The sequence below is a fragment of the Haliotis rubra genome, unplaced genomic scaffold (assembly GCF_003918875.1).
Source record: "Haliotis rubra isolate DU_JTF1 unplaced genomic scaffold, ASM391887v1 Scf261, whole genome shotgun sequence".
NCBI lineage: Eukaryota > Metazoa > Mollusca > Gastropoda > Lepetellida > Haliotidae > Haliotis > Haliotis rubra.
Genome location: NW_025766681.1, coordinates 905,824 through 930,308, shown reverse-complemented (window position 1 = coordinate 930,308; position 24,485 = coordinate 905,824). Strand labels below are relative to the sequence as shown.

Here is a 24,485-nt window from a genome sequence, read left to right as displayed (position 1 = left end):
CTATTGTGATCTCCCTTACCCTTCTACCCTGAGTTCTAGTGGATCTCCTCACCCTGCTTCTGTGTGCTTACCCTCCTAGTGGATCTTACCCTGCTTCTGTGTGCTTACCTTCCCTTACACTGCTTCTGAGTGCTTACCCTCCTAGTGGATCTCCTAGTGGATCTCCTTACACTGCTTCTGTGTGCTTACCTCCTAGTGGATCTCCTTACCCCCCTGCTTCTCTTAGTGGATCTGCTTACCCTCCTTGTTGATCTAGCTTACACTGCTTCTGTGTGCTTACCCTCCTAGTGGATCTCCTTACCCTGCTTCTGTGTGCTTACCCTCCTAGTGGATCTGCTTACACTGCTTCTGTGTGCTTACCCTCCTAGTGGACTGCTCCTGTGTGCTTACCTTCTCCTTACCCTGCTTGTGTGTGCTTACCCTCTTAGTGGATCTGCTTCTTACCCTGCTTCTGCTCCTGTGTGCTTACCTCCTAGTGGATCTCCTTACCCTGCCCTGCTTATGTGTGCTTACCCTATTAGTGGACCTCCTTACCCTGCTTCTGAGTACTTACCGCCCTAGTGGATCTCCTTACCCTGCTTCTGTGTGCTTACCCTCCTAGTGGATCTCCTTACACTGCTTCTGAGTGCTTACCCTCCTAGTGGATCTCCTTACACTGCTTCTGTGTGCTTACCCTCCTAGTGGATCTGCTTACCCTGCTTCTGTGTGCTTACCTCCTAGCGGATCTCCTTACCCTGCTTATGTGTGTTAACCCTATTAGTGGACCTCCTTACCCTGCTTCTGAGTACTTACCGCCCTAGTGGATATCCTTACCCTGCTTCTGTGTGCTTACCCTCCTAGTGGATCTGCTTACACTGCTTCTGTGTGCTTACCCTCCTAGTGGATCTCCTTACACTGCTCCTGTGTGCTTACCTTCCTTGTGGATCTGCTTACCCTGCTTCTGTGTGCTTACCCTATTAGTGGATCTCCTTACACTGCTCCTGTGTGCTTACCTTCCTTGTGGATCTGCTTACCCTGCTTCTGTGTGCTTACCCTATTAGTGGATCTCCTTACCCTGCTTCTGAGTGCTTACCTGCTAGTGGATCTCCTTACACTGCTTCTGTGTGCTTACCCTATTAGTGGATCCCCTTACCCTGCTTCTGAGTGCTTACCCTCCTAGTGGATCTCCTTACCCTGCTTCTGTGTGCTTACCCTGCTAGTGGATCTCTTTACACTGCTTCTGATTGCTTACCCTGCTAATGGATCTCCTTACATTGCCTCTGAGTGCTTACCCTCCTAGTGGATCTGCTTACACTGCTTCTGTGTGCTTACCCTGCTAGTGGATCTGCTTACCCTGCTTCTGAGTGCTTACCCTGCTAATGCCTTACATTGCCTCTGAGTGCTTACCCTGCTTATGGATCTCCTTACCCTGCTTCTGTGTGTTTACCCTGCTAATGCCTTACATTGCCTCTGAGTGCTTACCCTATTAGTGGATCTCCTTACCCTGCTTCTGTGTGCTTTCCCTGCTAGTGGATCTCCTTACCCTGCTTCTGAATGCCTACCCTGCTAGTGGATCTCCTTACCCTGCTTCTGTGTGCTTACCCTATTTGTGGATCTGCTTACCCTGCTTGTGTGCTTACCCTATTAATGGATCTCCTTACCCTGCTTCTGAGTGCTTACCCTGCTAGTTGATCTGCTTACTCTGCTTCTGTGTGCTTACCCAACTGTGTGGATCTGCTTACCCTGCTTGTGTTGGTGCTTATCCTTCATGTGTGAATGCTTAACTTGCTTGTTTGTGTGCTTACCTTGCTAGTGTATGTGCGTACCCTGTTAGTGTGTACTTACTCTGCTGGTGTGTACTTTCTCTGCTGGTTTGTGTGATGCTAGTGTGTGCTTAGTCTGTTGCTGTGTGTGCTTGTCCTGCTCTTGTGTGTGTGCGCTTACCATGCTGGTAGACTGGCTTATCTGTATGCATCATAAAATGTCTCCCTCTGTTCTAAATTTAAAAACAATGACAACTCATGTCTTGTCTTTGGGATCTAACTGGTGACTAGACCAAAACTTGTGGGACTTCTTTTTCAGATATTTATTCTTTCCATCAATAATCTTGTTAGACTGAAAGACATGTTGATAGACATGGGGATCAGACATGTAACTCAAGTTGCAGTTGTTGTAAAATTGCTGACTGGAATGTGAATCTATTCACCCTCTCTCCTGGTGCAGGTAAACATCCACATTCAGAAAGTTGCTTGACTCTGTCATCATCATCATCCAGCCATTGGAGCATGGCATCTAGAGTGATAGTTTAGTAAAACACTGCGTGTAGCGAAAAGTCCAGCAACAATCAGTTCCACCCACTGTGTCCCATACTAGTCCTACTATCATCAGTAGATAATTCTGTTGCAGTACTGCAGGAATAACTGAGGCATGACGTGTTCACATCTAAGGATCCAAATGTATTACTGAGTGAGTGCATGCGTGCGTGCGTGAGTGGGGTTGGGTTCGACTCTATTTTGAACTGTCTTCCTGTTACATGTCTGCCTGACGTAGGAGGAAAGATTAAGTGATTCAGGTCTCAGAATTTAACCACTTGGGTGAAACCCAGGGACATGGCTGAGAAGCTGGAAACATAATCGTGTGAACCTGGATTCAGACATATGATCCGAGATTTCTGGCATGGCCAAGAGATGCAACTTTCCACAAAGAACTGCAGTTGTTTAAAGGAGAACTCCACCCTTCCCTTGCACTTCACTGAGAGCAACTGAAGTGTGGAGTCAGACTGTGGATCACCAAGGTAACTCTTATAGCTTTCTGATTATTGGACATCTGATATAACATCTTGAGAAAGAGACAGGACTGCCATAGTGAAAAATGCTCCCACCAAACCTGCTGAATAAATAATCTCGAGGAAAGTCAAATGATATTTGTTACTGAGTATTTCTTTCAAAACTGAAGGGGAATGAGGATTAAATATCATCTGATTTCTAGGTTACAAGTTTGTACTCAGCAAAAATGTACATGACCACTTTGACCACACCACCAGCAGTTCACAACATGAAGATGGACAGAACAAGGGCTTGGACCCATTGTAAATGGCCTGGGCACCGTTTCACAAATCTCTCGTAAGCCTAAGATCTTGTAACTTTTCTCGTAGCATTCGTACTTCCTATCCTGTAACATAGGAAGTATGAATGCTACAAGAAAAGTTACGAGATCTTAGGTTTACGAGAGCTTTGTTTAACGGGGCCCAGGTGTGTGCAAAAAGCTTGCCTCTGCTGTAATAATGGGTTAATCTTGAAAGGCCTTATAAAGTGTTTAGATAGGAAGACAATTTATTTTACTACACTACACAGAGGCGGTGCGGCAGCCTAGTGGTTAAAGAGTCTGTTCGTCACGGTGAAGACCCTGGTACGATGTGTGAAGCCCACAGTCATATGAGAGAATCAGGTGCTCCTCTACTTCTTTTGAGCAATATATGTACAAGTACAACCATGATGCTTTGACATGCCATGCAAATCATCAACACTCAACTACATAGCCATGCAGGTCCATTAACAAACTGTTACCATGGTAACTGTGCTTTTATAACTTTATAACCTCAAATTAAAGCCAGTAATCATGATGCTGCTATGAAAGTTTACGAGACGGAATTTTGGAATTTTGGAAAACACTGTCGTGGGCCGAAGGAATGAAAAACAAAGTTCACTTCATGAGAGTGATTTTATTTCAAGAAAAACAGAACAATACAGTGTTACAAAATAGGATCAAAGAGATTCCATAACAGAGATACAAGATATATATCTAAAGATAAGTATAATAATCTCGCCTTGTAAAACATTTCGATCAAGCTCATACAACAGCAAGCATTGAGCATCATGAGAACTGTCAACATAGGAACCTCATCGGACCTTACTGTCCATCAGTATCAGCAAATATAACAATACACTTTCACGTTTCTACTTACTGAGACTCTGATTAACGAAATAATAATCTATGTAAAAAAGTGATTAATAATGCATAAAAAAGCAAAAAAGAGAAAAAAAGAAGCAGGCAATGAAAATTGAGTGAGTTTTAGTTTGACACTGCTTTTAGCAATATTCCAGCAATATCATGGCGGGGGATGCCAGAAATGGGCTTCACACATTGTACCCACAGTGAACACTGAACTAAATACACTTTTCTTTATTATAACTGAGTAAATAAAATTAAATTTTAACAAAATATTATAAAAAATCAATGGAATGTAGCCATTATCTTGTGTTATTAAACATGTCAATTATGCATGCATCAAGTATCTATCAGTGACCTATAAATCCATTAATTCCTGCATGTCTAAATTTGTCAGGTCAATTCATTAATTTTGAGCACACTCCACTGTGGACCCACACCCTTGTTAGGCATGTGTCCTGCATAGCAATGTCTATCATCTCCCATGTGACTATGATATCAAACATGGACCAGGCTACAACACAAACGGGGACAGATGGGTCAAGTAACAAGGGATATATGTCAGTATCTCACACAATGGCTGTGAACTGGGCGGTGAACACCACAGTAACACAACCACCTGTAGTTTGCAGAAACAGTCTGTACCACATGATTACATCCACATCACTATGGGACTTGACTGAATGGCCATCTGCAATACATAAGCATCTCCCATCTCCTACTGTCCAGACCAAGTCTCCCACTCACAATAATAAAAATACATCTACCCCATCACCTTTATCAATAAACATCACTCGTTACGTAAAAAGCCTTTCTTTTATGACAACCAAATCTATCCCCTTATTGTTTTCAGACAGATATAAAGAAGGGAGGTAACTCTGTAGTGTGATATTTTCCTGACAACTCTCAATCTCTCCTGAAGCTACTCCCACCTGCACAGCCTCAACTGTTGACAGTACAATACCGTCTGGGGTAGTCTCTTGAACATGAGAAATTAAAATTCAAACTACGAATTCCAGCTTTTCACATACTTTGGCAAAGTCAGAGAACACACATTAAACGACTGTTCAAGCCCTGTTCTGGTGTCACAAATATGTGAGTGCTTTACTAACTCCCATCAACTGTTGTTTTTGTACACATGAAAATAGGACAATTACCATGAATGTACACAACAATTTGTGTCCCTACATGGAGTTTGCTTTTGAGCATGCAATCAGGGTTTTGATGACAAAACAGGTTTGGGGTATTTTAAGGAGCGGGTATTTTAAGTTGGATAACATGTCCCCATTCCCTTTCACATTTGTGAATAAAATATGTTTCAATCAAACAGTTTTGAAATATTCTATGAAATTTGACTGTCTGCAAAGCTGCATTAACACAAGTTCCTTCTGACTGGGGAAGATTAATAAATTCAAAATTCATAACCATTTTTGATTTATACGGTCAAAATTAAAATTGTGAACAATTTCTACACTTTAGATGTATTTTCATTCAAAGAATTAAAGGTAACACCGTAACATATTTTTTATAGTTTTGTGGTTTGTCGGATCCCTCAAGTCATGGAGCAAGGAAAAGACTGACTGACTGACTGAGTTTAGTTTTACGCCGCTTTTAGCAATATTCCAGCAATATCACGGCAGGGGATACCAGAAATGGGCTTCACACATTGTGCCCATGTAGGGAATCGAACCCGGTTCTTCGGCGTGACGAGCGAATGCTTTAACCACTAGGCTACCCCACCGCCCCAGCAGGGAAAAGAGAAACACACAGTATGGCTGTCTACTGATGACCAGGATGCTGTTCCACCCAGTAATAGTAGTCCTAGGATGATAATACACATGCTTGAACGATAGGCTTACAGTTATCTTGGGGCTACGAGTGTAGAACAGGTTCCTGGAGGTAGGAAGGAGTCATTTACTGGAGGGAGTAAGCAACATCATGGAAGAGGACACCAGAAATGGGCTTCCCACATCGTGTACTAGACTAACATTTATTCCAAGAAACAAAGTTCTCGTACAAGATACAGAGTAAAATCCAAATTGACCCAAGAACAGAACTGAAGCTACCTCAAATTGCCAAGTCATTCCAGACTTGGTGGATTCTTTTCTTATTCATTCTCCAGAATCCTGAACAATAATTCTACCCATATCCTAACTGTAGGGATCCCAGTTGTGCTGATTGTAGGACATCTCATCTCATTGTATGACAGGTATCAGATGACGGGGAAACAGACAGGGAGAGGGGCTTACATTCATGATACTGACACTTTCATTCAGGTAAGACAAGCTGGCCGAGGTCAAGGTGTAAACAACTAGCTGCATATCCCAGAAGGAAATACGTAACGCTCGTACAAGCAAACTGATTAAACCGAGGATCACATTCCGGACTGACAACAAAGCAAGGACTTACAATCTGCCTTATATTCAGGATGAACCTTCCCTATACGCTATATATCACACCTAGTTTTCATATGACTATCACATTCAGGTCAATGTATCAACAAAGTGACACATTACACGGGTCCATGGCTGGGCACAGTAAATTTCAGTACTACACAACTCTTCGATGTTTGGCTGTTGTCAACATGTTTGTTCTAGCATAAGACTGAGGCCTTAGAAATCCTTTTATTTACATCTCCCTACCTATGTTCCCATCCCTTTAGCAATGGATTTGTTCCCTACCCTATCCAAATGTGTGCCCAATCCTCCAGTTATGTCCCGAAGAAACATAAGCCCCACCCATAGCTGTCTCCCCAGACTCCCCTACACTCCGCAACACATCCGCCCTCACCTATCTCTAGAGTACTTACATAAAATCTCATCACCAACATACAACTGGACGAAGCCTGTGGTCAGAAAGTGATCTTACAACATAACATCTCATAACACCCCATCATCAACATTGTAACACTACAAGGGAATCAGTTCAACTTTGATGCTTTCCAACTGATTAACACACACAAAAGAAGGAAAGAAAACAATCTTCCTCAGATTTATCAACTGATATAATAAGTGAGGATTTATCTGATAAACGCAAAACCTTTTTCAACAGAGGAGATTCAAAATATCTGAGAGATTATTGTTACCTTTTAGCCATATTCTGGCGCGCCCCAAACAGAAAATAAATATGGACAAGAATGATAAAATACTTATTTGACAAAAAGATCCGACAACTGATATGATCATATATAACTGCCGTACTCAAGCAGGAGATGTACTACACACAAGGAACCTCTTCAGAAACTAATTCTTACATTCTCCAGTCTTCAAAAAGGGTCTGCTACCGAGTGATGCATCTACCTAATGGTAAAAGTGGTAGTCAATATGAAATAACTCCAGTGCCACAACAAAATGCTAGCCTATAAACCAGCGACAAGCAGAAATTACCTTGGGCTATAACACTACGTTCCCACAAGGCTGGCAAGATTTGTTACCTTCAACAGAGAGGGTTAGCAAAAAAACCAAAAAAAACCCCAACAAACCATTAATGCTGTGGATTTGTTTGTTTTCTGATTTAACTTCCATCCCTGTGACACAGATCTGAGTTATTTTAATTTTGAGCCATGTAGTGAAGAAACTACCACGTACATAATACACCATTTGGCTCCAAGAATGCTATAAACTGCAGTAAACGTCACAGAATAAGGTATGAGATCCCTTGACAATAGTACCATGATGATTGTGACCTGCATACAGCAGAAGGTAAAAAATGCAAATTTGTCCACATTAACATTTTAAATCTTCCATTTGCTGAAGTATTACAACAGTTTTAACCGTTCTTTCACACAGCTTAAGGATTTGAACATTTAACTGGAATCACAGTATCTCAAAACTGACAGAATCAAGTTTTCCAGCATTGCAATACACTGTTTTTCAAAAACTGTCCACTTATCCAAGGAATGTCACCATGGTCAAACAGCTCTGGACCCCTTTCATAATGGAATGTTTCAATATTTAGCCTGTGTTATTACATAACGAGGCTCCGCTCACTGTGTTATACAGTTCTTGGCAAGACAACATTTATGCTGATTATGTGTCAGGCTTATATTGATAATATATAGCATTTATTGTACATATTACTGGAAAATATATAGCATTATTAATCCTAATATTATTAGATAATATAAAGCATTACTGAGATTTTCATGTGTTGATATTAGCTGTTTTATGTAATTATTACAGTAAGGAAACAAAATGTGATTATGTCATATATCCAGATGATTCTGGGATTATGTGTCACTAAATAATTTGATTGATTTATCAACATCCTCTATATCTCCAGGGCTCACATTTCGGTAAGCCTATACTAAGACCTGGATCCAGCCGTATAGTCCTTGCCATCTCTGATTACTTGCCCATGACTTCCTCTAGCCAACTGAACTTGCCACGCTACTCAACCTTCATGACCAATCAGAATGTGAGTTACAAACCAACCTGAATGGTTGACGGTATCAACATGGCAGCAACAGCAAGAAATTCAATATAGAAAAACTAACAGGAAAGCAAAAAACCTTGAACATCTGTTTGATAGAAAAGATGTCTTCATGACAATTCCAATTGTCAGTGGCAAGTTACCTCATCAATTCTTTTTTTCCTTATCTCAATGCCTGAATGTTTGGTGAAATGGTAATGAATACCAAGGGCAGGTAATCTACTGTAGACTCGAGTCATGTAGTCACTGAACTGCGAGCCTGGAGATACAGTGGATGATTTGGCATGTTACTAAGTTGATATTTTCACAGCTCTGTGTTAAAGACAGGCCCCTGACTACAATAGCCTGTCAACATCATAAAACTTTTATCACAAACAGACACACAAAAAAGGATTTCAAGCAAAGCAATTACAAAATATGAAATAAATGACCAAAAGAAAATGTATATAAAAAGTCATCAAACAAGAAAGTTGCGATATTTGGTTTGATATTGAAAAGAAAACAGCGCTGAATCAAATCAAATCAAATCAAATCTTATAACACTTTCTTCATGTAAGTGAATTGCTGGGAACCACCTAAAACAGTGGACCTAACTCATTGGTGGGATGTAAGCTACACCATAATACTATGACCAAATACCAAAGACTGATCTCATCAACGATTACATGTTTTCTATACGCAATATCCTATATATTGAGGAGCTCGATGCTATATTTTGTAAAAAGAATCCTCAATAGGACATAGTTTCTTCACGCCCAGAATTGATTACGTTTATAAGACAAAACATTCGGACACCCAAACCTAGTTAAAATCCAAAATGATTTTGCTCCCATCCATGGTGCAATTATAAACCCTGGGACCTCTTGCACAAAGCAGTCTTAGCACTAAGACAACTGTCAGCCTGTTAAGGTAGGACAGATGGTCTTGGTGAGAGGACTGCTCTGTGCTAGTGGGCCAACTAGTGGGCCAAGGCACCTTATACATTTGTGCAGTGATATACAGGGTATATGATGTATTGTTTCCATAGTAACTAGTATAATACAGAACTACTGTTGTATATATATAAGCATTATGAAGCATATACATAAGAACTATCACAGCAACAGAGCATCAAGCTTGATAACATGTTAGTGCAGGCTATGACACAGTCATCACGCCTGCATAGAATAAATATGTTTTGATATATATGCTAAATGGTTTGTAAATTTTCAAAACATGGTGAAGCTTAATTAGGCCATGTAAAGACTATGGAGATCTAAATTGGTGTAAATATCTATTATATAAAATATAATTAGCTAATAAAATATATTTTTCAAAAGATTAGGTAATGATGTATACCAAAGTACAGATTCAAAACTGAATTATGGCAATATATTTACAAAAGAGGTTTATTTTAAACAAAGTCTCCGGACTGGCAAAAATGCTGACTTTGATATTTTCAGTTTATACAAAAATCATTATCACATTTATTTCATTTTAATTTTGATTTAAATTTCAAGTTTGCCATACATTTTCATATATATAATATCAAATGTGGAATGAGATATGTAATAATAGTATAAACTAAGAGCTGAGAACTTTTCACTGGATGGAGCTCTCGTTCTCAGTCAAGGAATATTTTGCAAAACAGGAAAGACAATCCTATCATCAGCTGACCGCTTGGTCATAAAGGGTCCGTGTAAATAGAGTCAGAATCGGACAAATATTGCCCCTTGTGACAGAATCATGTGTCTGTGTTTGGTCAACAACACTCAATACTCAAAAGTGTCGCAGTCACAATGAAGATAGCATACACTTGATCTTAAAGTCATCGTTTTTAATTCCCAGGAAAAGGTCATGTGTAACCCCTATATCACATTTATCTTGACGTGATTAAAGATTTCTCAACTTTAACAAGCTGTAACAGAATACCTACTCACGTACACCTGATAAAAATGTGACACGGATGTATTGATTCAATTCATTTTTTGTAAAACTAATGAAGATTACATGTTCACGCTAAAACACCCCTGAATCTTGCCAACATCCAGATCCCGGTGACATCATCTGGACTTCAGCAACAAAAACTCCACACCTATCCTGTGCAGATAAATACCAGATTGTCTTAAGCTGTTACCATGGTTACTAAGCTACAGATTCTGATCATGACTTATTACTTAAATATGTACATACCACTGCCATGTAAACAATTACAAGAACTATTATGCAACCAACAGTAAATACAAGATAGGAATTCAGTAAAACATGTCCAACCATCCAAAAGTGGATGAATACCGTAAATGACTGACACAAATACTACTACTAAACTCCTCCAATACTACTACTGTCCTACTACTATATTGGTTGAAATACCTCCTCTCTACTGCTTCATATGTCTCTACTCTCAGAAAGCACCCCATCTATCAACTATGCAAATTAAACTAAAAACAGTAAAATCAAGAGGAATGTAGACCAAATGTGAGGACAGCACAGGCAGTTATACTAACACAGAAAGAGGAGGAATGAGAGAGGGAGGGGGAGAGAGAGAGAGAGAGAGAGAGAGAGAGAGAGAGAGAGAGAGAGAGAGAGAGAGAGAGAGAGAGAGAGAGAGAGAGAGAGAGAGTGAGAGAGAGAGAGAGAGAGAGTGTGTGTGTGTGTGTGTGTGTGTGTGTGTGTGTGTGTGTGTGTATTGCTAGACTAACGGTGCTTCTTACTGACTGACTGACTGACTGAGTATGGTTTTACATCGTTTTTAGCAATATTCCAGCAATATCACGGCGGAGGACACCAGAAACGGTGCTACTGAGCTACAATGCTGCATAATAACACAGACACCCCACTAGGACAATATTCCAGCAATATCACGGCTGGGGACACCAGAAACGGTGCTACTGAGCTACAATGCTGCATAATAACACAGACACCCCACTAGGACAATATTCCAGCAATATCACGGCGGGGGACACCAGAAACGGTGCTACTGAGCTACAATGCTGCATAATAACACAGACACCCCACTAGGACAATATTCCAGCAATATCAAGGCGGGGGACACCAGAAACGGTGCTACTGAGCTACAATGCTGCATAATAACACAGACACCCCACTAGGACAATATTCCAGCAATATCACGGCGGGGGACACCAGAAACGGTGCTACTGAGCTACAATGCTGCATAATAACACAGACACCCCACTAGGACAATATTCCAGCAATATCACGGCGGGGGACACCAGAAACGGTGCTACTGAGCTACAATGCTGCATAATAACACAGACACCCCACTAGGACAAAGTATCCTGAGTAGGAGCCAACCAGGCCTTGTTTGTGGGCATCAGGAAGGAAAACAAGTAGAATTTAATTTGTTTTGATATATTGTCGGACTGTACAAATGACCATGTGCTCTCTGAGCAAACACCCCATCAACTAGACCATGCACCAGGCACTGTCCTGGAAGTTACTGTATACACGAGACCACAGAAGGGCTTTCTGTGTACATAGTCTGCACACTAGGCCATGGAGGTGATCACAAAGCAGAACAGTTGGGCTAAGAAGTCCAGCTGATAAATGGCAGCACATAAAGGCAGGATTGCATCACAAACATGCCACAGGCATCAACATGGCAGGATGGATTATAAAACAGACGGTATGGCAGTTTGTTATTAGTTATAGTGATGTCAGTCATCACCAGGGCAGGACTATTGGGTAAACTACTGAATGCTGGATTGGATAACTATATACTCATGTTCAAAATAAGCGACCATGGCCAATGTTTGTTGTTATTCAATGCCAGTCATGATATAATATAATAGTGCATTGCCAAAGCAGAAGTCTAGACAAGTTTCTATTCCAATGTATACAATAAGCATAGAGGAAACATTTCCCAACTGATGTGACCTTGTTTCACAAAGAAACAAAGACTATCATTAGACACTGTTTGGAGCATCAAGGGGAAAAACAACCATCAATAACAGGATATCATCCGACTATAATGCCCTACTGATCTGTGTTCCCACTGTACCACTGTGCTGAAGGGCGAGTGAGTGAGTTTAGTTTTACGCCGCACTCAACAACATTCCACCTATATGGTGGTCGTTTATGAATAATTGAATCTGGACCAGACAATCCAGTGATCAACAGCATGAGCATTGATCTATGCAACTGGGATCCAGTGACATGTGTCAACCAAGTCAGTGAGCCTGACCACCCGATCCTGTCAGCCACCTCTTACGACAAGCATGGGTTACTGAAGATCAATTCTAACCCGGATCTTAACAGGTCAATTAATGAAGGGAAGAAGGTGTATATTGCAGTGTGGAAAACCTTCCACTTTGATGATACAAAACAGTATCGGTGAAACATAATTAGGGCAAAGAACTTAATGCACATAAGATCCTGGGATATGTCAAGGGGACACAACACTGTACAGTGAATTGTTTACATAAGTAATGACTAGTGATTAGTGCGCTATTGTTGAAAGACAGTGAAGCTCCTTGGAAGAAATATACAAGGATATCGAACATAATATCACCAGAGTTTGAACAGATTCATGCAAAGCAGGGTAAAGAAGAGTTTGAATAGAACAAGATGAGGTTTTTGGAGGTTGGCCCCTATAGCTTTTCAAAATAGGGACTTTCTAAATCTGTCGACATTTGGATCATGACAAGGATCCCTCAACATTTACACAAGTTTAACCACTGATCCACCCATGAACCATCACACGAAGACGGTCCTCATGAGTTGCATACTGGCACAAAATATGCAAAATATATCACCATTACCAAATCAAATTTTGCATACAAATGCTACTTAAAAAAAAATAAATCCAATAGCACAATACAACAATTACCTAATAAAACCATTTCAAATTGTGCATCTGTATTTATTAACCATTGGTTAAAGATCATATTTACTGATCAACTATTAGACTCACGCTAACTCTACTGGAGCTCTGTAGAACTCGATACTCTACATGACACACTTAATTCTCTGTCTGATAGCTGTCTCTAAACACACTAAAATAATTAGTCTGTGACTTTCACCACTATTTCGTAGCACGACTCCAATAAGTTCTGATCGGTCCAGTAATCAGAGCTGATAATAGTCCAAATACCACTAAAGTCTACTGAAAATGCTATGAACTACATTCAGGCAAGCGCTATGTTTTCGGCTCTGACATAAATTATCCTCATACCAATGAGTCTAAAAATTAGCATTGATCACCTCAGATTTGATATGTAAATTTCATAATTGCATCCCAACATGAATCGGACATTTGAAAAACAAACATATTTTGTTCCTATGCTACACACAAAAATACCGTAAGTATAACATACGTTTTTACCTATGGTTCATTGAGAACAAGGTATTGAGACATATTGTCTTATGTGTTCTGTGTATCAATTCAGCTCTTGTCGAAATCAGAGAAACTCCATTTATAATGGTAGCAATATGATCAGGACTGAAGGACATAAGCTCATTTGCTGTTTGGCAGATGTTGAACACAAGTCATATTTTCAGTGACAGTCCAACATTAGCGGAAACCAGACATTCAACATGCAGTCCCAATGTAAACTGTGAAACACTCCCCAACACATGCTAGCTCAGTTAACCTCACAAACAAGAGGTAATCGAAGCCCAACTTTACAAGTAACAACAAACATCACCACACACCTGCTATGCTAATTTGGATGCAAAACTGATGGCTAACTATCCATGCTCCTTTGTTTAACATCGCCAGAACTTAGGAATATTGACATGCAAACATGGCTTTCCTTTTCAACTGAACCTGCCAGTGTGTATTCAGTATGTTTCCCATATAGAACGACAAAGAAGAGGGACTCTGCCTTACAGACAGTACAAGTGACTAGACTACTATTAAGAGCACCAAAATTTGAAATCAACCTTACGAATGCAATCCAGTGCAACAAATCTACCTGCTTCAAGCTACCAATACAAATTTCACTTAGAAAACATTAACACCTTTTTATTATTCAAAAGATCACCATGACTAAAAACTTAAATGGACTTTAACCACATAATGGTCATAAACTTTTTAAAAGTGAAGTCATGCCAAAGAAATTGAAATCAAGGTCAACATAATATTCACATTACTTTATAAGCAAATGCTGTTAAATATGACTTCTAAGAAAAGTATTACGTCAAGTCAAGTTATTGAGCACTGACAGATAAGGGGAAGAGCACCAGTAAGATTAAGTCCAGCTCAATCTCTTATTTGAAGATACTCTTGAAAAACTTTCCAAACTTCTTGCCCTTTTTCCCTTCTTTTGGACTAAGCGGAGCTGATATCACGGACACTCCATCTGCTCCACTGCTGGTGGATCCTGGATCATCAGACACGACAAGGTCTCCTGACCCAACTGAGATGGAGTCACTGGAGGAGGCTTTTGAAAATGATCGAATACCAATAGTTTCTCCCTTGCCTTCTGACTGGTCACCCTCTTTCAGGTCCTCTGCTTTGTCAATGACAATCTGTACTTCGGTTTCAAGAGATTCAGATGGAGTTGTGTCATTTTCATTCTTGCTCCCATCTCCACAAGCAGTCGGCTCTTCCGGATCTTCCAGAACTTCATCAATGTCATCAAAACTGTAGGCATCATTCAGCAAGTCATCTTCAGAGAGCTCACCATCACTCCTCATTCGACTCTCACTTTTAACTTCCGAAGAAGACACTGAAGGTATAGGACTGTCCACATCTTTCTTTTCTTCTTCTACTTTGGCTGGTGACTCTTCCTTTATGAAGACTTCATCATCGGAATCGCCAGAATATTCAGATCTTTTCAAAACATTATCTTTCTGTTCAGGTTCAGGTTCCTTTTCTTTACTCTCTGCCTGTTCCTTAACTTCTTCCTCCACATGAATTCTCTGCCCACTTCCATCAACCTTTGCATCTTCAGTGTTTTCTTCAGGAGAAACTGCAATGTCATTGTTGTCAGGCTTTGCTGAATCCTGGTTTAGATTACTGTCTTTTTCTCTCTTGCCATCATCACGTATATCATCAGTATTCTTCCGTTCAGGACTTCCCTTCCCAGCAACCTGAGATGTATCACTGACACGGCCTTCTGTCTGCTTAGTTTCACTGACCGCTTCATTTGAAGAGAGCTTTTCTCTTGGTATTACAGCCTCTTCTGGTTTAATTTCTTGCCTGTCCTTGGCTTCTGCACCATCTTCTGGTTTTTCTGTTTCAATCATTACATCCTTCTTGTGAGGTGAAATTTCACTTTCCTCCAAGTCTTGACTTCCATGTGATCCTCCAGCATCCTTAGATCTTGTAGCATCAGCATCAGCATCAGCACCAGCACCAGCACCAGCATCAGCACCAGTACCATCGACCTCTTGCTTTTCTATCTCAACTGACAAATTTGTTTCTCTTGTAGACTCTTCCTTTTCATCTGTTACATGAGTTTCTTCTGATTCTTCAGTTCCCTCACTTTGAATTGCAATGTTTACATCAACGTTTTCTTTGGAAGGTTCTTTTGTCAAATCGTTTAATGGATTCAGAGACAATGCATCTTTGACATCATTATCATCTTGATCACTGCACTGTAGATTCTTTACTTCACAATCACCGTCCCGTGCCGTGTCAGGTTGGCTCTCTTCCTGTTTTGTTGAAACGACATCACCTTCCAACTCAAAAGTTTGATCTTCTGTGTCAGCACATGCCTTACATCAGATCCTCCAACCTCAGCATCCATTTCAGTGCCTGACTGATTAGATGCTTCAGGATCCTCTTCCTGTGTTGCTGGAATCGCAATGCCTTCCACCCCAACACTGACACGCTGATCCTCTGTGGCAACAGTAACACCAGCTCCTGTTTTCTCAGCATTAGGTTCAGTACCAGACTGATCAGATGCTACAGGATTTACTGTCTGTTCATCCTTGTCTTCCTCAGTTTCTTTGCTACCTGCATCAATAGACATATCATCACTGAAAACCTGACTGCTTTCTGAAAGCTGCTCTTCTTTGACATCTGTAAACTCATCATCCTCGGCTCTATCTTCCTTGTCATCCTTCTTGCTCTCTCCAACACCATCTTTCTCTAAGCATTCTGGCTGAACCTTGTCAACATTTTCCTTCTCCAATCCTTCTTGATGTTTGTTCCCATCCTCTTCATCTCTCTGAACATTGCCCTGTATCTGCTCTTCAGGGCAGACCTCTGTCTCCACATCCTGATATTTTTCTGTCTTTACAGCTTCATTAACTTCCCCACTTCTCTCATCTTCATCTGTAGAAAAATCCTCCAATTCTTCCTCTTCAGTATCTGGGCTTTCACAATGGCTTTCTTCCTCTTCTTTGCTGTCCTCATTCTTTACATTAATATCATCCTTGATGGCAAATTCTTCATCCACTTCCTTAGCAACTCCTCCATCAACCTTCAGATCGACACAACCTTCTTCCTTCTCCAGATCTAGATTACCCTTTGTGTCAGCCTTTTCATTCTCGCCAACTCTCTCCTGAACATTTCCCTGATCATTTTCTTTTCCTTTATCCTTTTCAAGTGCTACAGAACCTTCTGCCTTCCCCAGGTCCTCTTCCATAGCTGCTTGATCTTCATCACTAGCTGCTTGACCTTCATCACCTTCCTTTGCCTCAACATTTGATGGATCATTTGCGGTGTCCTTGTCTTGGGCAACACGACTTTCTACCTGTTCATTGTCAGCTATCTTTGCTTGTTCTTCAGATTCAACATGGTTACTTTTGTCAATACCACTCTGAACTCCCTGCAGCCCATCTTCACCTTCTAAATTAACACACTTATCCACCCTTAGATTATCTCCTTCAACCTCCTCTATAGAATCTTCCAGCTTGTCTTGAACTCCAATGTCTTTATCATCTAGTTCATCCCCACTGTGACAAACTCTATCGTCAAATTCATCATCTACTGTGTCAGAATCACAAGATGCTTCTTCCGACACATCATCACCTTCAGCTTTCTTTCTGGCACCAGGCTGCAGATCCACCTCCCCTTCTTTGAACTCATAATTGGTCTTGTCTTTAATCACAGCAAAGGGTGAGGGAGTACTGACTGCATCAAAGAACTCATCACCCTCCTCATCTGTGTCAGGCTCAATAATTTTGACTTGACCCGAGAAACCTGTATGAGGATTTACAACATCATCTGGGGAGAAAATGCCAGAATCATCTCTAGGCATTGTATCGGATGAACTCTGCAGTTCTAGATCGAGAACTGGAACTGATGACCTTGTTTCTGACAGCATCTCCTCACTACTCAAAACACTAACGGCCTTATCACCATCTTTATTATTCTGCTCAGTTGCTTCTTTAACCTCATCCCTTGACTTCAAATCAGATTCAACTCCACCCAGTTCAGATTCAACTCCACCCAGTTCAGATTCAACTCCACTTAACTGAGATTTTGTCTCAAGTTCAGCTTGACTTTCATTACCCAAGACTCCAACACCCTCATCACCATCTTTATTATTCTGCTCAGTTCCTTCTATAACCTCATCCCTTGACTGCAAATCAGATTCAACTCCACCCATTTCAGATTCAACTCCACTCAACTGAGATTTTGTCTCAAGTTCAGCTTGACTTTCATTACCCAAGACTCCCACACCCTTATCACCATCTTCAATATTCTGCTTAGTCCCATCTTCAACCTGATCATTCATCTGAGATTCATCTCCACCTAATTTCATCTCTGGTTCTTCAAGAACATTTGCAACCACTCCACCATCTACGTCTGTCCCAGAACCATCAGTTATATCACCTAAAGCAGATGGTCCACTCTCAGACACATTTTCAGTACCAAGCCCTTTGGTGGGAACCAGCACAGAATCAGAACCACCCTGCTGGTCTTGCTCACTTTTATCCCCCAAATTTTCCCCATCCATGCCATCTTTACCCAAAGGTTTGTTTGAGCCTTGACTTTCAGGTGACTGTGGTTCTGTGCTGTCTTCCCGCCCATCACTACATGGTTTAGTTTCATGCACAGGACTACTTCTAAGATGATGCTGATTGGCAGTACCTAATGACCCATCTCCTGCTTCTTTCAATATTTCTATGGATTCTGATGACAGCAGCACGGATCCTGTTGTTGGCACCGGACCATTGGACATGGATGAGTTCTTCTCTAGCTTGTACTCTCCGCTCTCTGTGGACATGATCACAAAACCACTCTCCTGTAAAAAAAGAAAAACTGTTATCATGCATTGTTTGAAATTGAGCGGATTCTGGAGTCCTTGAGCTTTCCTTCTCTTCTGAGAATGGCTGGCTTTCCATAAAGATCATAGAGATTTGATACTTGTAAGGCAAACTTTGATCAATTATTGATAAATGTAGTGACTTTGAGCAAAAATATATATAAAAGGTCCAGTCATGGCACTAGTGAGCAGAGACTAATTTATTTCAAGGACAACTAAGAAAAACAGGATTCTGAACATAATTTAGAAGTTGACCATAACTTTGTGTATTGTTTATTCAAATTAAAACTATTTCCTAACAATAGTTTAGGTATAATATTATTGATGACATGTGACTGTAGTATTCATTTTGATGATTGCTAATAATTCCTCCCATTTCCTATTTCCGAATTTTTAAGCCTGCTGAACTTTTGAGAAACCTGAAATGTTTCACTTCCAACATTAGGAGTGAGTGAGTGAGTATGGTTTTACGCCGCTTTTTAGCAATATTCCAGCAATATCACGGCGGGGGACACCAGAAACACTATGTGACAAATGTGTGACCTAGCAGATTTAACTATAACAAACAAAATCAATAGGATCACATGATTGTTCTATTCACAATCTATCCAATTAACAATTATGCACAGGGATCAGTGATGTCTACACCTGCCAGATCATCACTATGTTATGCTTCTCTGAAGTCTTCTTTGGAGACTGTGGTATAGAGCATGAATCTGAATAAATCTGTTCCATACAAGGTGAGGTGAGGTGAAATTGGGTTTAACGTCGTGCTTGAGAATATTTCGCTCATATGACGACATGCATGCGTGTCGTGTATGTGCGGCTGCTTGTACTAGCCCAGACTGAAGCTGGTTTTTATAGTGCTAGCCCACTGAGATACCATGCCGCAGTAAAGCATTGTTCCAAACAAAGAGACTGACTGACTGACCGAGTTTGGTTTTACGGCGCTTTAAGCAATATTCCAGCAACATCATGGCGGGGGACACCAGAAATGGGCTTCACACATTGTACCCATGTGTACCCGGGTCTTCGGCGTGACGAGCAAACGCTTTTACCACTAGGCTACCCCACCGCCCCCCATACAAAGAGAAGCAGATTGGCTTTGGACGTACCTCAATCAATTTGTCTTTTAGCACCATATGTTCTCGTAACACCTTAACTTCTGATTCTAGTTCCGTACATGATCTCTTCTTCATTTCTAAATCCTGCAAAAGAAAAGGAGAAAAATATTACATGAGGGCAGAAAACAGAAGTCAAGCAGTGTCATACACGTTCAAATTGTCTGCCATGGTGTTCTATTAAAAATTTCCATGGAGCTCATTTCACAAAAGTAGCTGTAACACTATGACTACTGTTACTTCCATGCTGTAACTCTAAAGGTGGACTGACACGGATCAGCCTGTCGAATCCATATGCCGAATTCGACTGAGTCTTATCGTCTGAGTAATTAATCGAATTCAACAAACGCTACAAATCAGCCGCTCAAACCAGTTGTCACGAGTGTGTAGAGCCTCTTCTAGTTGTTCGTCAAGTTGGCTCATTATTTGAGCCACGAAACACTATGGAATATGACGAGCAGGGATTATACCAAAAGAGAAAACAGAAAGGAATGCTGCACTGGCTTCTAGGTATTTCCAGAAAAGTCATTGCTGTATCGCATAGTATCGACATGCAGGTAACTACAGCTAAGTCTGCTGCAGACATTTTAATACCATGGAAACCAAATACGAGATATTATGAGATCGACACTAATAATGGCAGATCGAATCATGTAAGATAGAAAATCAATCAGTCGATATGCATTACAGCCACCGAACATGTGCAATGTATGGAAATCTCTGGTTCGTTACAACGGTATTTTGCCTTCGGTTCAGTATACCATAATGCATTCCAAAAATTCGGTATTTTGGGTTTACGTACCGGCATTTCTATCAAGGCATAAAATGACAATTTTGTTCATTCAAAATATTAAAGATTGAGGTTATTGTTTTCAATGTTATCAAACAGTGAAAGGTTTAGCTCTTGTTGTCAATTTTCTGCATTATGATTATATATACCGAACCGAAACGGACCAAACCGAAGGCCGTGTACGGCAATACATACTGTACCGTGGTAAGAGCATACCGTTTCAACATTGGTTTGAGAACTCTTTCAAAAACCATGCTTGACATAAAAAGTTCTGAGGATCACTTACTCTACACCGGTCCTTGTGTTCTCGTTGCAGTTCTACATATGACTCTTCAATCTCCTCAATCTGGTCTTTGAGAAGCTCTAATTGATATATCAGTGTCTGTTTTTCATTGTCCAATGTGGCACTTGTCATCATCGCCTGGCGATATTTCTCTTCCAGCTCACGCAGCTCCGCCTGCAAATCCACATTGTTGACATGAGTACATATTTTGTTTTCCACAACAGTCAGCAATAATCCCGCTTCACAAAATCTGCATGTAAATAATTCAGTAGGAACCAGATAAAAGTGGCTGAAAGTCATTAGTAATATCCAGTATGGGTAAAGAGACAATCAGTGGACAAACCAAGCTAATCAGTGACCGACGAATCTAGTATCGTCACTTAACGTACTGAAGTAATAGTGTATCAGGAGCGGAGTGTGTGTGTGTCTATGTGTACGTGCGTGCATGTGCACACATAAATCATGAAGTTAGGGGTAAAGGTTGGGGGGTAAATGCTCCTCTGGGAATTTTTTTTCTGGGGAATAGGGGTGTCTATGTGTGTGCGTATGCGCACACATAAATCATGAAATCCAAAGGTTAGGGGTAAATGCTCCTCAGGGAATATTTTTTCATTTTTCAGTGTGTATGTGTGTGTGCGTGCGTGCGTGCGTGCTACCCCCTCTTGATCCAACCCTGGTACTGGAGGCCTATCATAACAAGTGACAAATCATTTACATTGCAATATCAAACCTGATGTAGATGTCTACAACCTTAACACTGCTGTAACATCTGCTATATTTGGGATTACACTTATGTGCTGGCAATTAGGTGCCTGACTGAGAGTGTGGGTTCGAATCCTGAATCGCACTCAACCTAACACTAACAGGAGTACAAGAATCTGTACTTTACTGAGCAAGTGTAATCCTAAATATAATGTGTTACATTTGACCACTTTCTAAATGGCATTCTTTACTCTTAACACTTCTGGCTTGCGACCACATTTGAATGCAAAGCAAGTTAAAGACAGTTTCGAGAATATGAATTTAACCAAACCTGCAGAGGTTTTCAATTCTTTGAAGAGAGTCGTCCTTGGGGTACATATTATGCATTTTCCGGCTGAAAAATGTCCTGTGACAGTTGTATCAATGTTTTTTGAATAAAAAGATTGAACAATAAATAAACTCTTTTATTTATTATACGGCCCCTACCTCACGGAGTTACCTCCCTTAGCGCATGCGCACCAACTGGGTAGGCTCCTAGACCCGTATCATCATTCCTTCTGCTGAATATATCAGTGAACAGAATTGTGGGAGGCGGAGGCCCTACCCAAGGGCGACTCTCTTCAAAGAATTGAAAACCTCTGCAGGTTTGGTTAATTCTTTTCAGAGAGATCGATCCTTGGGGTACATATTATGCATAAACACAGACTCCCAAAGACCGGAGGCCAGGGAGGAGGAATTCTGTCCAAGCACACACAAATATAGCGATCGTATCATGGAAAAAAAATTGAACAGGCGCCATAACACTCACCTGTCACTTGTCCCAGTTTAAGCTTCGAGAGGCATTATGGGAGGGAACTGACAGGGAGGAATTGTGCTCAAAGACGACCTCACTAGCATAATGAGACATTGCACGTAGTGCGAATGTCAATGAATCCCCACCCACTAAGTGGCTTTTACATAAGAGCACCGTAGGGGGAATGCAAAATACCACTCACTAACGATATAGTAACTCCGTAGAGAATCGAAAGGGGGTACAGGTTCTCTGAGTGAGCACACAGTAGCAGACATGTCAATAATGGAATTATTGTACAGTAGCGTCAAAACAACCAATAAACCAAGACTCACTTTCGGTCAGGGTGGCAGGACACTGTCCACTGGAGAGAACAATGCGGCCAAAGCTCGCGCGATTACGGAATGCGTGTCGAGCTGATAATGGCGATAAAAGCGTGCTTGGCGGCTCTAAATAGCGGCGGAGCAGATCTCTTCAATGGGGAGTGCCGATGCAAAAGCTTTTGAGGCGGCTACTGCCCTGACCCGAGTGAGCCTTCAACCCCTCAGGGGAGGCTTGCCCTTAGCCTGATAAGCGGCACAAATACGAGACGAGCCAGCGAGACAAAGTCTGCTTGCTCGCTGGCAGACCAGCCTTCCCGCCACCGTAACAACAGAACAGCTGGGTACCCCGTGCGGATTCCCTGCGTTCGTTTGATATAGACTTTGAGCGTCTTCACGGACATCCAGCGGGTGAGTGCTTCGTCGAGGAGTGGTCCCCGATGTGGAAGGCTGGGTAAGAGTAGGAAGTTCGATAGGAGCTGTCACATGGAAGCGTGATCGACCTTCGCCGGTCGGTAAGTATCTGGGAGGCGAATACTGACACGATCCGTGTGAAACACAGTCAGCGCCGGGTCGGACGACATAGCATGTAAATCGCCGACCCTACGACCAGATGTTACCGCCACCAGAAAAACAGCTTTCCAGGTCAACAACTGAATGGAAATAGCCGATAGGTGTGAGAAAGTGGGACGGACAGCCAATCGAGCCACGATCGACAAATCCCAAAGGTGGACTGGTTAAGCCTGAGAGCAGGTCGAATCCGTTCAGCGCCAGCGAAAGCGCTATGCGAGAGGGTGCTGCCCCAGAAGAGCACCATCGACAGGGGTGTGAAAAGTGGAAATAGCGGTGGAGTAGCCGCGAATGGTCGAAGCCGCCAGGCCTTCTTCCAAAGCGAGCTTGCAAAACTCCAATACCGGACTAAATCCGCGAGAAAAGGGATCTGCAATCCCCTATCTGAACACCAGCGGCGCATAAGCGGGACCACCTATCCTCGTACTGAGCGTTTGTCGAATCCATACCGAAGCCAGAATTGTGTCTGCAACTGCTGCAGGAATTCAGCGTGCCTCGAGGTTAGACCTGACAGAGGCCAAGCCACCCACTGAATCCGTGGATTTGGGTGGAAGCTCCGTTCTGAGTGAGAATGTCCGGTCGCCAAAGGTAATAGAACAGGAGGCTGAGCCAGAAACCTGAGAATTACCGGAAACCAGCTCTGTGACGACCAAAGCGGTGCCAGTAGCACAAGTAGCCCGAGCTGGCTGGGTGGACAGCTGTGAAAGGACACGGGGAATGAGTGGTAGCGGCGGGAGCGCCCAGAGCACTTTGCCCGTCCAATCCAGCAGGAAGGCGCCGGCAGCCGCCCCTGGGTCCGGTATCCGAGAGCAGAACACGGGTGTCTGATCGTCCCGCCCGGACGCAAACAGATCCACCTCGAGCGACCCGTACAACTGGGAGATTACTGTGAATATCTGCCTGTCGAGCATCCACTCGTGCGGGGCCAGGATCCGGCGAGAGAGCGCATCTGCTCGCACGTTCTCCAGCCCCGGGAGATAAACAGGGAGTACCTGACAATCGTACTGGTCGCACCAGAGGAGAAAGTCCCACGCTTCCCGGAGGCGCTGGGGACACCGTGCCTCCCTGCTTCAGGATGTATGCGACATGGCCGTCTGGTTGTCTAACTGAAGGCGGACTACCTGGCCACGGACATGCTCTCTGAAGCGCCGAATACCAACCGCACAGCTCTCAGTTCCAACACGTTGATGTGAAGGTGGGCTTGGCCGGACCAGAGTCCGGAAGCCGACAGACTTACCAGAACACCCCCAGCCCGTGAGGGACGCATCGGTCTGAACTGTGAGAGCTGGCGTCAGGATTTCCAAGGGGAACCCCCTGGTGAGATTCCCGACATTTGTCCACCACTGAAGGTGAGGTGTCAACCACTCGGGGACTGTGAGACTGCGCTC

The 24,485-nt window shown here is 42.1% G+C and overlaps 2 protein-coding genes across 3 annotated transcripts in view; both read right to left on the bottom strand.

Moving 5' to 3' along the window:
- LOC124280179 (leucine-rich repeat flightless-interacting protein 2-like) overlaps positions 1-24,485 on the bottom strand; it is a 53,750-nt gene that overhangs the window by 7,378 nt on the left and 21,887 nt on the right. Inside the window, exons 5-7 of the mRNA XM_046716078.1 lie at positions 20,719-20,889; positions 19,637-19,729; positions 18,347-18,500 (exon numbers count right to left, since the gene is read on the bottom strand). Coding sequence (XP_046572034.1) covers positions 18,347-18,500; positions 19,637-19,729; positions 20,719-20,889 — 418 coding nt within the window. The remainder of the gene's footprint in view (positions 1-18,346; positions 18,501-19,636; positions 19,730-20,718; positions 20,890-24,485) is intronic.
- LOC124280178 (eukaryotic translation initiation factor 5B-like) lies at positions 15,710-18,340 on the bottom strand. Of its 2 annotated transcripts, XM_046716077.1 has the most exons (2): positions 17,867-18,340; positions 15,710-17,689 (listed from the first exon to the last, which is right to left on the bottom strand). In XM_046716077.1, exons 1-2 carry the CDS (start codon positions 18,210-18,212, stop codon positions 15,912-15,914), a joined length of 2,124 nt encoding a protein of 707 aa, XP_046572033.1. In that variant the 5' UTR covers positions 18,213-18,340; the 3' UTR covers positions 15,710-15,911. The 2 variants fall into 2 exon arrangements, with proteins under 2 accessions (XP_046572033.1, XP_046572032.1); XM_046716076.1 differs by having other exon boundaries at positions 15,710-18,340.

Excerpts from the sequence above, each read along its gene's own strand:
- LOC124280178 (XM_046716076.1), bottom strand. The coding sequence starts at position 18,212 with ATGGATGGGGAAAATTTGGGGGATAAAAGTGAGCAAGACCAGCAGGGT.